Raw genomic sequence first — 14,861 nt, forward strand, 5'->3', positions numbered from 1 at the left:
AAAGTTTTAGAAAGACCATTCCAGAGTCTTTGAAACGAGCTATAATACAAAATAATTCCTTTCCTTAATAAATGAGTATTTGAAATTGAACTAATGGTGAAAATAACTACAATTGAAAGTCTTTCTATTATTTCATAATTTGTAATACAAATGGTAATTATTACTATTACATGTTAGAAAAAATCATTTTGAATTTTTAGCTAAAAAATTATTCTGTCGATTGTTAATACAGCTACAGATCTTTTTGGATTGTCATTAACATGGCACGACGATAAGAATACACTAATGTTTCATGGTGGCAAGATGTTAGTTAAAACCATTGGTGTGCTAAGTTTCACTATTGAGTAAAAATGCTCAGGTGGACATAAGATATTGTTGAGATGGAGCAGAAAGAAGTTTATCCACTCCATATTTTAAAACACCAGAATAATTATCTAAAATGTAAGAAAAAGAATAATATCAATGTAAAACTGATCGAACCCTTTTAATAAATTTTTCAGAGAGACCATTAATAGTTACTATATTTTTCTAACCTCTAAACTGATTTTCGTCTAAAAGCACATATCTTAAAGACTGATGGTACTGAACTTAAATACACATTCGCACTTTTTATTAATCAGTTGGATTGCCATATTCGAACCCAGAATATATATTTAAACGGCAATCGGTATGGCAACAAGTAAAACCGTCGCTTACCGTATAACTTATGAATGGGCAATATTCTCAAAAGGTCCGGCATTTTAGATCGATCCAGTCTTTTTTTTACGCGTCCAAAACAAAAACAAAGTTTTAGTTTTATAATAATACAAAGTCATTTAGGCAACAGCATCATTTAAGTTACATCATTTTTTAACAAATATTTCCTAAATACTAATACCATAGAAGCCTAATGTACTAATATGAAAACCTTCATACTAATTGCATCGGAGGAAAAATCGATCCAAGGGCTGCGCATTCAAAAGTTACCTATCTAGGCAAGTTTTAAAAAAGGATTATAATGAGTTGTTGTTTAGTTTAGAACGTTACCAGGAACTCAAATTGCACTACATGATCTACTAACTAAATACTTTTAAGTATTTTTCTGCGATGGAACAAGTAGGGAACTATGAGTACAACAAAAAAGATCTTATTGGCCATGGAGCTTTTGCAGTTGTGTTCAAAGGAAAAACTTTAGTTCCGGTAATAGAAAAATTACTTTTACATTTTAGAGATGTTTTTATTAAGTTGAAGAGTTGTATGCATTAACCTATGTTTTGAAAAAAAAAAAAATTTTTCAGGGAGTCTCTCAAGATGTAGCTATCAAACTTATTAACAAGAAGAATTTATCAAAAACACAGACTCTTCTGGAAAAAGAAATAAACATTCTTAAAGTACAGATAATTTTTTAGTCGTTTTAGTGACATTGTATTTTATCTTTAAAAAATAAAAACAGCCCATAAAAAAAACAACGAGTGATTTTAATTTTAATATTTATGAATCATTAATAGTCTTCAAGAATTTCAATCTAAAACTTTTGTTAATTGATAATAATGATTTTACTTTATATTGGTCTTAGTCACAAGTTTTTTAATTTTCATTCCAATTTTAGGATCTTAATCATGATAATATTGTTAAGTTACTGGACTGCATTGTGAGTAAATGTACCATTGATATTTCAATTTTTTATATATTATTGTTTTGTTACATTTATCTACTTACATTATTGTTTTAAAACAGATTTTGTTTGGTTGTTAATTTTGGTACACAACTTAATTATGTTTAACCTTTTTATAGATAAAATATATTTTTATATTTTAATGTTTTTTAACATTGTCATAATTTCCTATCCATCAATGAATGATAATATATTTATGAATAACATTTTTTTAATGAAATATCATATAAATGAATTTTTATGAAATGTCAGATAAATGCTTTATAAATGAATATAAAGCATCCACCTAAAAAATTTGCATTAAATTAGACACCATTTTTAAAAATTTTTTTGTAAGTATGATTGTTTTGATTTATAGTTTTGGAATCTTTGACTCATACATAAAAAAAATAATAAATTGAAAGATTTGATTTTTTTTTACAATGAATGTTAAAAATAAGATCATAATTGACTTTCATCTCTTGGGTGTTATACCCAAGAACATTACAGCAAGACAATTCTATGATGATGTTTGGAGTTTTGGCTTCCTAAAGACTTTGTCTGGTCATGAATTACCATTTTGACCCTGATGTAAAAATATACCAGCAGGTTGGGGCTTCACCCCATACAGCCAACAAGACCCTGGAGTGGCTCAGAAAAAATGTGCCTGAATTTTGGGAGAAAGTTTTGTGGCCAATAAGCTCTCCAGATTTAAACCATCTGGACTACAATATATGGGCATATGTTCAGTCAAATGCCTGTGCATCTTCCCACAACAGTATTGCAGCTCTGAAGGCCTTTACAAGTATTCATCATGTCCCCAAGACATCAAGTCATGATGTCTTGGGGACATGATGAATACTTGTACCAGGTTCTTAAACATAACAACGCCATGCTACCAGAAGAAGCGCTTTACATGATTCAATATCATTCTTTTTACCCCTACCATGCTTCAAACAGTTACTTGAATTTGTGTAACGAAAAAGATATTTCGATGTTACCTTGGATACGAGAGTTTAATCTTTTTGACTTGTACACAAAAAGCGACAACCCGCTCGATGCCAAAGCTCTTCAACCTTATTACCAGACTCTAGTTGATAAATACATACCAGGGTTGCTCAAGTGGTGAATTTTTTAAAAAAAATAAATTCGCATATATTTTTTGTAAGTAATTTAATGTGTATATACTATTGTAATATTTTGGGTAGGAATTCAGTTTATTTAAATAGCTCTCTTTTCACACCCCCGGATTTTTCACTTGTAAATAAAACTTCTTTTTTTAAAAAAAATGAATCGTAAGTATTAAGCAGTGGAATTTGATGGCCAACAAGCCTAAACGAGTCTAATAGACATTAAATAAATTCAGGATCAGAATTGAGGCTGTAACCAATAGCTAATGGTTCATAGATTTAATAATTTATTTGAAGTTCATTGAAAGATGATGTGAAATATAACCAAAAGTATTTTCTTGTTTACTTGTTTTAACAACCTACCATTTTCAAAATTTATTGCAGATTTTAAGGGTGCATACTATACTTATAAATGTTTACATTTCTCATTTACTAAACTATCTAAATTTTTGTTTTTTAAGTAATCACAGTGATAGTAGTGAGAGTTGTTATGTATTTAAATATGAAAATTTCTAAATCTTTCTAAAATCTTTTTAAAAATTTAATTAAAGTTGTTATAAACATAATTGTTTTTTTAGGAAACACCTACAAGTGTTTACCTTATTATGGAGGTATGAGGTTATGACACTTTTTACGAATTCTTTTTCATATATAGATATATACATATGGTTTGTAAAAACAAAAAGCAAGATTGCTATCATAGATTTTCTTATTAGCCATAATATGTTATCTTTTATTTGTAGTATTTTTTATTTTTTTTAATATATAGTTTTGCAATGGTGGTGATCTGGCTGATTATTTGCAGCGTAAGTATATATGTTTTAAAAAATTATTATGACTTAAGCTAGTCTGTTGTGATAATAAATGAATTGAACTCATGATTTTAAAAGCTAAACATTCTGTCTATTTTAACTGCACTTGCCTTTATACATATACAGTTTATATTTAATTTTACCATTTATGGTTTAGTCAAAGGAACTCTGAGTGAAGACACAATACGTTTGTTTTTGAGGCAAATAGGTAATACCTCACTTTACATAAAAAGATATCAATCCATATTTCAGACAAATCAGCTAAATGATTTTTTTTTTTTTTTTTTTTTTTTTTTTTTTATCTTTTAGCATCAGCTTTACAAGTTCTGACTGCAAAAGACATAGTTCACAGAGATCTGAAGCCACAAAATATTTTGCTGAGTCATCAAAATCTTTTTTCAAAGTCTCTTCAACCATGTGACATTAGAGTTAAAATTGGTAAGTAAACATAAAAAAATTTGACTCCTTTTTTTATTATTATTATTTTTTTTAACATTATTATTTGTTAGATAAAATGATAATGTTGAAGTTTTTTCAAATATGTGTTCTGAACATCAGGGAAGTGTGCCCAGATTGAGGAGAGTCACTTAGGTCAAATTGAATAATTTTGAATTGATTGAAGCATTTACAAGCTGTTCTTTCAGTTATGAAGCCTTCTCCACAAATGGAACAAATGTTTCTGGGGGTTTGAATAGCATTGGGTTTAGCTGGATTGGCAATAATACTCAAAATGAACAAGGTGTAAGAGATGTTATTTTTCATCGACTTGGAGCTCCATAAATTTGGATCTATAAAAGAAATTTTTAATAAGAAGAAATATCAGGGTTCCAAGAAATATGAAAGAACAAAAAAATGGCTAAAAGATGTTTTGCTACTCAAATTGCATTTTAATGAAAAAAGCAAAATCACAATTGTTTTAACAAAAAAAGTTCATATAAGTAATAGAACAGCACAAATTTCTTGGACAACCCAATTTACTAATTCCTTAAAAAGTGTTCCTGAAATGCTTTTGTATATTTTTGTTAAAAATCTTTTTTATGCTAAATAGATTTTTTTTAGTAATATATTATGCATGTTTTTTTTACTTATGCATGTTTTTTTGCTTTACACAGCTGATTTTGGTTTTGCACGATTTTTACATGGTGAAATGATGGCAGCAACACTATGTGGATCACCTATGTATATGGTATATTTAAGTCTTTTTAGATAATATTTTTAATTTTAGATATTTTTAGCTTAAACTTTTCTAAACAATTAATACTTGAACATTTGCTTTCTATAAAAATATCAGATTTATTTCTCACATCATCAACAAGATTATTGCAATTATCAAAACACATTATTTAAATTTAAAAAAGGTTTTCAATCTTTTTTTTATTTTATTTTTTTGTCAAAAATGTTGTCGGAATATTTTCTTTTAAAATATATTATTAAAATGAGTAAGTTTTAAAATTGCTTACATAATTAACTGGAGTGTAGGAGCTATTGAGAGTAAGTCAATAATTCACCTTTAAAAGAAAATAATTTTTGTAATTAAATTTTAAATATGACAGGCTCCTGAAGTGATTATGTCAAAAGCATATGATGCTAAAGCTGATTTATGGAGTGTTGGAGCAATTGTTTATCAATGTTTAACTGGAAAAGGACCTTTTATGGTATGATAAGTTGCATACATACAGCTATGCACAAAAGTTTAATTGAGATGGTAACTTCTATCTAACTTTTCAGGGTTTTTTCAACTAAAAAAAAAAAAATCATGGAAATGAATTTAATTTTTTTTATTTTTGAAAAAACAATTAATTAGCTATACAACTAACATTGATAAGGTAAGATAGTTAAAAAATAAGTAATTGAAAAATTTTAATAAATATATAATCATAAAATGAGTTGCATAAAAGTTTGAGTTAAGGTTTAGAACATAAAAAATTTTAAAAAAATACAAGTTTAATATTTAAATTGTCCTCCTTTGGCTCTATAGCAAAGAAGAACTTGTCTCTGCATTGATTTGACCAATTTCACGCTTATCTCATGTGGCACTTTTAACCAATACTTGTTCAGAAGTTGCTTCAAATGCTCAGTTGATTGAATTTGATGGTTTGCCAAATGATTGCCAACCATGACCAAATATTTTCTATTGGGTTTGATATCTGGTGATCTAGGGCACCAAGACAAAATATTGATTTTCTTTTGTTAAATCAGTGTGTTGTGCTATGTGCTGTGTGTGCTGAAGCCCTGTCTTGCTGGAAGATGTATTGCTTGCTTCTGCCATACAATCGCCTTATTGATGGAATCAAACGTGTTTCAAGTATGTTTTTGTAGGTGTATTGATTGATACACCCATTATACAGCTCATAAATACCAAGGCCTTTGTGGGAAAAACATCCTCATATGTCTTCTGAGTCCACCACCTTGTCATTTTGCTTGTAAATAGTGCTTGCAGTAGACTCAATATCTTTTTTTGCTGACATTCTTCTAACAAGTTCTCTGCTTACATTTTGATAAGAAAAGGATTGGTTGAATATTTGAGCTAGCTTTTTGTTGCTAAACCTAGGATTTTCTCTACTGATTCTAAATATGCTGCTTTTGTCACGGTCACTAAGCTTCAGTGATCTTCCAGAATGAGGCATGTCAACAACATAACCTGTTGGCTCCCAGGTTTTCACGGTTTTTCACACACAAAATTTAAAAACACCCATAAGTTTACTAATTTCAATGTTGTTATGATTCTTTGATTTAACCAATCCAATAATTTGCCATTTGATGCTCTCTGATACTGCTTTTCTACCCATTTGTAAGCGAATTGAAATTTAAAATATTGCAATTATTCTTTAGATAATTTTTAACAATTAAAATAATTTTTTGCGATTTTAAAATTTTTTTTTATTTAAGAATCATGAGTACTCACTATATTTACCATTTAAAGCGGTAATTAAGTATAATAATTAGTTACGAAGTGTGAAAAATGTACAATTAAATAACTTGATTAAACTTTTACTCAATTAAAATGTTATCAGTAAAATATATTGTCTAACATTCAATTAGTTTTAGGAAAGTAGTGTAGTATGTGTGAATATTCTTTTTTGTCTATTTTATCAATACAAACATAAATAACAAAAAACAAAAAAGATAAACTTTAAATCCATATCCGATAAACTTTAATGTTAAAAAAACCAGCACATTGTTATGAAAAACTCTATCTCGATTAAACTTTTTTGCATAGCTGTATTTGTGAAATTATGTCTTATTATAAGTGTTTCAAATTTTTGTCATGACTTTTTTACTGCCCTCTTTTATACTTGTTTCCATAAAGTCCAGAAAATCTGCTTTTTTTTATTTCTTTTAACATTCTTTTCTTATACTTTTAAAACATGCATCAATGCTGAGAAGTTTATCTATTCCAAAACCTAATAAACGATTGAATACTTGCATCCTGTTATTAATTATTCTATCAATGTTATTATAAATATCCTTTTACGTTTTAATTGGTTGAATGCTTTTTAGGCCAGTAATCCTCAACATCTGAGAAGACTGTATGAGAGTAACAAACACCTAAAGCCAATGTAAGTCAGATTTGCAAGTTTCATGTCTTGTAATTTGCAGGTTTGTCAATTATGCAAATTGAAAAATTAAAATAAGATTAAATATAAATATAAGATTTAGATATAAAGATTAGATAAGAAAAAAAATTAGATATAGAAGAATGATTCAAGAGAAATATCACTTCAAATTTCCCTCATTTTTGACAGTGCTCATCAGCTTCTGAACAGGATTAGGATGCATTTCTCTAGCATGAAGATTCATTTCTCTAATATGAAGATGCATTTCTTTAGTATTTCCACCATTCTTGAGTAATATTTTTTTAACAATAGTCAGAAGTTAACATGGTTGTTTTTCGAAACTTCTTTATATCATAGGTGCAAAAAGCCTGTCAGATGAGAAGTTATTTGCTAAATTTGCTGAAAACAAATGTTTATACTATAAGAAATTGAAATTTAAAGTTTATTTCCTGAAATTTGTTTAAAAGTCACATTTGATGTAAGTTCCAGCATTCATTAATATATAGGTGTCACTTTTGAGGATGTTGTAATACAGCTTGCTTTTTTGTAATTGTGGATCTCTTATCACTCTTGAGGGGGTCTTTGAACACACAGTATACCTGTAGGCACCTTTAATGCATATTCTTCTCACTGTGGCCTCTAGATAGCTTTTTGTTAAAGCCTGATCAGTTCTATTTTGAACAGAGAGCAGATTTAATTTGATAGTCCTTATGATTTTAAGAATAGTTTTTCCTTAGTTGAAATGCAATTGCCACCACTGCATTTGTACATCAGTACTAATGGTTAGACACTATTTACCATTTTAAGATCAAATAAATTTTTTCAAAAATTTTTTTCCAGCAAAATTTTCAATGCGCTTGACCAAATTAAGTTTTCCTATATCAATTTCTTTACACCGAATTTCAAGTTCTGCTTTATCAAGCCTGTTAAAAGTTATAACATTTAATTTTGGGAATGTTTATTTATGTTTGTTTCAAAACACAAGTTGACTACATTGTGCTTGCATCTTTCTGATATAGAAGTTTAGGAAAAATATAATATTTTAGAAACATAAGTATTTATAATGATGAAAACTCATTAATTTGTGCTTTAGAATTCCTGCTGACTGTTCTCAATCTATGAAAGAGTTGCTGTATGGTTTACTAAAACGAAATCCTAAAGAAAGAATGTCTTTTGGTAAATATTTGAATTTTTGGCTTTCTGCAATAGTTTTATCCCATAATATTATTTTTAAAAAAATGATTATTTTTTTAAAATGTTTTTTTGTTATGGTTTTTCTATCATTAATTTGTTTTTAGATATGTTTTTTACTCACTCTTTTTTGATTGGTGAAAAATCTTTTACCTGTGAGTTTATTGTTTTTTTACAATTATGAACAGTATATATATTATACTTGAATATTTATGAAATTTATAGTTTGTAAATATATCTTTTACTACTCAAATCTTATTATTTTAGCTACACCAGTTGCTGTTCCTTTACGAAGACGAGGGTTCTCAGAGTGTTCAAGAGGTATTCGATCACCATTGGAATCATTATCATCCCCACAGTATACAGATTACTTACAGCAAGCTGCTGTGACACCCCCAGATGACATTAAATTGTATACTGATCCAGGTATTTTTTTGATGAGAAGGGTTGAGAATATAGTTTAAAAATGCTGAATTTATTAAACTAGAACAAGTTTCTGCATGAGTCCAAATTTTCTATTGTAAGTATTTTGCTTAGTTACACAATTGAATGTGTGTGAGGTGAAGCCATGCAGTTCTTCTGCCCCAGATGATTTTGTTGTGGTATCGCAACATGTTCGTAAAGAGCTATATCGTGTTCCTTCAAAACACAAACAAATATTAGTGGCAGAAAGGTGTTTTTGTTTTTTCTTAGTATCAAGGTGTAAAGTATTATTAGGTATTTCATTTTTACATGGCTTTTACATGAGAAAACATCAATTTAAAACTTTCTATGTTATGATGATGTAATTAAATTTTGTTGATTTAAACTTATTAACTTACAGCTCTTCATCAAAAGCTGGTAAAGAAAAAAAAGCACATTTTGTGATTGGTTCTCCAGAAAGCAACCCTTATGACATTGTACTTTTTGATCAAGCGCATAATGTTGTAGCTGAGTCACTTGATTCCGCATTTTATAATTCTAGAAATTTAATGAGAAAAGCAAAATCACAATCCCCATCTCCAACAAATATTTCACGCACTCCTTCACCATTATCTAAAGATAAATCTGCTCCTACATTATGTCGAAAAACCTCATGGAAAGTTTCAACTCCTCCATCGTTGTATCCTGTGGCAGATTTTGGAGAAAATCATAATAAGGAAAAATTTCACAAGGATCAATCAATAGTTCATAAAGTTGAAAGAGTTCGTAGGGCTACTATTTCTAATTCTGAGAATCCAATGAAAGAGCTTATAAAAAACCATAGTCTTCAGGAAAATTCTAATGAAAAATTTTTATTGACAGGTGATTCTGGTGATTCTAGTAACACTGCTCTTCATAAAAGTAAATCATCACCTGCCTTGATTTCTCAAGCTGTAAAATTGATGCCTGTGCAGAAAACACACGAAGAAATGAAGTCAAATCTAGCTGCATTATTAAAACAGCTCAATTTAGAAAATCGTCAGCAAAATATCCTTGCAAACCTTCCATCACCTTCTTTCAAACTATCTGAGTCTCCAGAATCCCCAAAGTTATCTTTGGGTGAAAATACTCCTCCACCAGGTGTGTTTTTAGCAGCTTCACCATCAAGTTGGCATGATAAACTGAGCTTAATTCGGCGAGAACAAAGTAGGCGAGCAAGTAGAACCAATAATCAAAGTTTTTTAAACAAAATGCGAGAAGAAACTGAAATTGATGGAAAACAGGAGACTCTAGATTCACAATTTAAATTTGAACCTCAAGGTAATCTTAGCTCTAATAACTCATTAAATCCAATTTCTTTGACTCAGCAAACAAAACATCATGAAGAGACTTTCTTATCTCGTGAGCATTTAATAGCCATGGAAGAGATTGAGTTTTTATACTCATTTGCAGAGAATTTGTTGATTATTGTAGCAGACATAAATATTTCAAGCTATGTGTCAGATATTTTATATGACAATAATAAAATAAGCAATAGCATAAAACCAACAGTTGAAGGTTGTAAGCATAGTAAAATCTTATTGATTCTTGAAGCATTGCGTGTGGCAACGTATGCACTGAGGTTTGCACACTCCCATCAGAGCAAAGGAACTTTGCAAGCTACCACAATGTTAAAAACAGGTAAATGAAAGAAAATTTCCTAAGTTGGTTCATTAAACTATTAATTTCTTTTTGCAATGTTTACTGTATGCTATGCTATTGATTCTAAAACAAGCAAAAAGTAGATAAATCCATACACAAAAAGGAAAGTGAATATAAGTTTTAAAGTGCAGACCAAGAACTTTGCATGTAGTAATAATAAAATTGTTGAAGTTAAGGACACAAAATATTAATCTCAAATAAAAAAAAAAAAAGTTGTATAACCATTTATTGCCGTTTTATTTGCTGAAGTAGACTCCTATGATGACCAGGCTTCAAAATTTAAACTACCTTGAATACATCAAGCATCAATGGTGCTTGAAAAACACTTGTGAACAATTTGTTACTGTTCTAATTTTTTTTTTTTTTTTGAAAAATGTTTGTTGTTACGGAAATATTTTTTCACATCAAATGCGGTTTTTGATTTTTTAGTAATCACCAAGCTCTCTTCTTTATGCGATGATTGTATTCATAGAGTTGCTACTTTTAAAATTTATTCTCTTGCTGCAAATATAAAAAAGTTCAAGGTGAATTTTATAAAAACTATTGTCAACCATCAAGCTTAAGACATTAAAATCAATTGTACTCAGCAATAGTTCGTGTGTGTGTTCAGCAGCCTTTTTTTTTTTATCACTCAATGCACTGTTTTTCTGTTTCTCAACTCACTGTTTTGTGGTCAAATTTTTGTATTTCCGTTTAGGTGGATACTGCTAAACTTCTCTATATATATGGAGTTGGGGTGGTATGCAATTTTATTTTAGTTTTGAAACACAAAAACTGCTTCTTTGTGTTGTTTTCTATCATTTTTATTATGTCTATATGTTGTCTTTGTTTTAGTTTATGCTTAAAGAAATGAAAGTATTTATCTTCGTCAAATACCTCGTTTCAAAAATATCTCATTTCAAAATTATCTAATTTCAAAAATACCTTATTCATATTTTTTTTCTAATGTTGCAACCCAACAGTTGTTTCTATTTTTATTATCGATACCACTAAGTTAGAGCTACAAATATCATTGAAGAAGCCAGTATAGATGTAAAAGTAGTTTGAATATTCGGTCGATTGAGTTTTAGAGTTCTTGGATTGAAAAAAAAATAGTTATTTCTAAATTACGGTCATCCACGTGTTTTTTGTTGGACGTGTTAACTGTCATCCAAGTGTTTTCTGGTAGTCGTGTTAACTCTGTCATCTAAGTGTTTTCTGGTGGTTGTGGTAACGATAATCTAAAGTTAATGTCAATTTAAGTTAAAAAATAATCTTTTCAATAGTCGAAAACAGACTGTTACCTTTTAATCTTTTTTCTGTAACTCTTTCTGATCTTGCCGCCAAAGTTTTTTTTGCAGAATTTACCCGAGGTCATGAAATCTTGAACTTTCAAAAATAAAACTTCTTTATCTTATAAATATTATGGGAAAAAATATATCTTTGTAATTGTTGATATTCTTTTTCTAAATGCGTGTCAGTTATTCGCAACACGATATCGATATTTTTATTGTGATTCTTATTTTCGTGTAATTGATGCATTTGGTGGAGTTTTTTCTCCAACGATGTGTTATATTAACATGTAGTTGTTGGTTCTTTGATATGTTTTTTTTTGTTAGTGTCAATACGCTGCTTTTTCTGAATTGACGGCTAACCATGTTCAAGCAGAACGATGTTATAAAATTTCCAAAGTTTTATTTGATGGTTTGGTTCAACAGTCACGATCTTCGGCTGATAAAAAACTTCTTACAAATTGTCAGTTTTTTATCTTTGTCTTTTGTTTTTTTTATTTATGAGATTATATCCAACTAGCCTTATTTAAATTCTTTTTTTCTTTGACTTTTTTTTTTTCTTTTTTCTTTAGTCTCGAGAAATATAAGCGAACGATTACGAAATCTAGGTGTCACGTGACCCTCAATTAAGGGAAACGAAGATTAAGTAGAAGCGAAGAGGAGCATTATAGGTGTTTATGATCTATATTTGAGTAAATCTTGGACTGAATTCTTGGATTCGGCTTCTTTTACTTTGAGAAAATCTATTTAATTTTAACGTTTGGTATTGCAGCCAATAGAGTCTCGGTATTTGAGACTCATTGAGGTTCGTTTTGTGAGACCTTTATATTAACGAGTTTTTATCGTTTTGATGTTGTTTAGCTATTTTTAATTTAAAAAAAAAAGAAAAACGAGAAAATATTTTTTTGTTTGAATTTTGTAAAAAGCATAAGGCAATTTAAAACTATTGAAATGTGTTCTATATGTGTGTGTGTGTGTGTGTGTGTGTGTGTATATATATATATATATATATATATATATATATATATATATATATATATATATATATAAAAATTCCTCGAGTAATAGATTTCTAATATCGTTTCTATATAAGTTTTGCTTTCACTTCGACTTTTATTTCTTTATTAGTTTTATTTTTTTATACCACGAAAATATATGTTCTATATAGTTTTTAAAAAAGGGGGTTCTTCAAATCTTTCTTTTATGTTGTAAATATTGTCGCAAAAAAAAGCGTTTTTAAAATAAAAGAATTTTGTCATATTTTTCGCATCATAAACCGAACGTCGATATTAATTTATATTGCTTTAATATTGCTATAAATTTGGTCATATAATTTAGTTTAAAACTCAGTTAAATAAGACGACTAATGATATATAGTCTATTTTATTAATGCTGGAAAAATGCATTTAAAGCAAGTTGTATATTTAAAGGACCAAAAAGAGAAAGAAAAAAAATATTGATTACTTGGCCCAAGTACTGCGAAGAAAAGCAGATTAGTGAAATAGATTGGTGACGATTCTATTTTTCTATTTCTTTTTTTTCCTCTGTTATGGTGTGAGCAAGTCTAGACTTGTTAAAGGTTTTTGGAAAGAGTTTGAAAACGTTTATGATTGGTTGGTTGGTTTTGGTTTTCGTTTATGGTTGGTTGGTTTTGCATGAAAATAAAATTGCGGTGTGGAATTTCAATCCTACTTAAAAGAACTCAAAGTTATCAATCTTATCATTTTTTATTGGGTGAAACTGTTGAAATTCATGTACGTTCCTTAACGTGCGTTTTTGGTTGGAGTTTTCTTTTAAAACTAATAATTTTAATTTCTTTCGATACCTGAGATGTGCAAGGAGGTCTGTTAACAAATACCTGAGATGTGCAAGGAGGTCTGATAATTATTATTAGGTGATGTACTTAGAATTTCACAATAAGAATTCAAAACTGATTAATAAAAGTAAAAACTTTAAATTCCGATTAAGAAAATTTCAATTCAAATAGTTTTTATTATTCTACGAAACCGCGCTTTTTTTTAAATAATGCGCAGCCAAACGGGTTGCTTTCTTTATAATAAAATAACCGATTGGGTTTGAGTAATTCAAGGTCTATTGATACTTCAAAAAAAAAAAAAATTTTTTTTTTTTTAATATTTTTTTAAAGATTGATGTTAGAAACAAAGGTATACGGTTCTTCGAGGTTCACTTTCTCTTTTTTTCTATTTGTTTTTTTTTTTTGTTTGTTTGTTTGTTTTGTTTTGGTGCGTTCAGTTGCACCTAAGTTATTTATTATTAAACAACTTTCTTGCAACCAGCAGGTTGCTTTCCTTTTTTCTTTAAGGCAATGAAAAGGATTTTTTCATTCATTTGTTTTCGATAATGTTTTTTTGATTTTTTTGAGACTTAAAAAAATTTGTAACTATAACTTTCATTTTAAATCTTTCATTTTATTTAAAGTTTTCTCTCTTTTTTTTTTTTCTTCGTATTATTTCTTTACATTCTTTTCTTCTTTTTTTTTTTTTCTTTCTTTCTAATAGAGATAATTGATTTGTGCAATATTAAAAAATCGCCGACCACCTGTTGCTTGCAACTGTCAAACACTTGTTATTATCTTTTTATTCATATACATGCTAAATTTCATTTTTAAGTTTATCTATTTTTCATTTTTATTTTATTTCATCTAAATTTCATTTTTAATTTCATCTATTTTTACAGTTACGAGTTTTATTGTGCAAATCTAACGAGGCGTACTTCAAAAAGTCAAAACACAGAAGCCTGTTTTTCTGATCAGTATTATGTTAAATCTGAATAAGCATGTCTGAAGACTCGCACTCTGCCTCGTTTACCTTACCAATCTCCTCAAGAATTATTTTAGAAACAAAACAAACGTCCATCGAATAAAACGAAAACAACGTTTTGAGAAGCAATTTGGTATTACATAATTTTGATAACGAAAAACTGTTTACCATGAGAAGAGAAGCAGAAAATGATTTTAAAATATTTCAGTTCTTAATTGCTATGGATAAATAACTCAAACAAAAATCTTTTGTTCTTTGTTCTTGTCGTTTTTTTTTTGTTTTTTTTTTTCATTTTTTTTTCGAATTAAACTTCTTGATCTGATCGCCTTACGACCTCAGAGAAAAACTGTTTCTTGTAAAAAACTTTTAAACTAAAAAATTGTC

At 28.6% G+C, this 14,861-nt stretch overlaps 1 protein-coding gene and 1 long non-coding RNA gene across 4 annotated transcripts; both read left to right on the forward strand.

Annotated features, from left to right (window-relative positions):
* Nucleotides 1-17: 17 nt before the first annotated feature.
* LOC145194408 (uncharacterized) lies at nucleotides 18-12,587 on the forward strand. The gene is made up of 19 exons (XM_090069155.1): nucleotides 18-1,179; nucleotides 1,278-1,370; nucleotides 1,589-1,630; nucleotides 3,342-3,374; nucleotides 3,533-3,569; nucleotides 3,733-3,783; nucleotides 3,885-4,013; nucleotides 4,688-4,761; nucleotides 5,129-5,230; nucleotides 7,077-7,135; nucleotides 8,226-8,308; nucleotides 8,431-8,478; nucleotides 8,591-8,749; nucleotides 8,861-8,996; nucleotides 9,147-10,405; nucleotides 10,856-10,950; nucleotides 11,124-11,165; nucleotides 12,025-12,160; nucleotides 12,270-12,587. Exons 1-19 carry the CDS (start codon nucleotides 1,087-1,089, stop codon nucleotides 12,314-12,316), a joined length of 2,718 nt encoding a protein of 905 aa, XP_089925281.1. The 5' UTR covers nucleotides 18-1,086; the 3' UTR covers nucleotides 12,317-12,587.
* A 378-nt stretch (nucleotides 12,588-12,965) lies between these two features.
* Nucleotides 12,966-14,721, forward strand: LOC149881339 (uncharacterized). 3 transcript variants are annotated; one of them, XR_016445745.1, is made up of 2 exons: nucleotides 12,966-13,451; nucleotides 14,395-14,721. It is a non-coding gene; the product is annotated as an uncharacterized LOC149881339 (long non-coding RNA). The 3 variants fall into 3 exon arrangements; XR_016445744.1 differs by lacking the exon at nucleotides 12,966-13,451 and adding an exon at nucleotides 13,676-13,879; XR_016445746.1 differs by lacking the exon at nucleotides 12,966-13,451 and adding an exon at nucleotides 13,676-13,862.
* The last annotated feature ends 140 nt before the right edge of the window (nucleotides 14,722-14,861 follow it).

The sequence above is a fragment of the Hydra viridissima genome, unplaced genomic scaffold, assembly GCF_058129835.1.
Source record: "Hydra viridissima isolate aposymbiotic clone 2 unplaced genomic scaffold, HvirCarnegie_v1 scaffold_12, whole genome shotgun sequence".
NCBI lineage: Eukaryota > Metazoa > Cnidaria > Hydrozoa > Anthoathecata > Hydridae > Hydra > Hydra viridissima.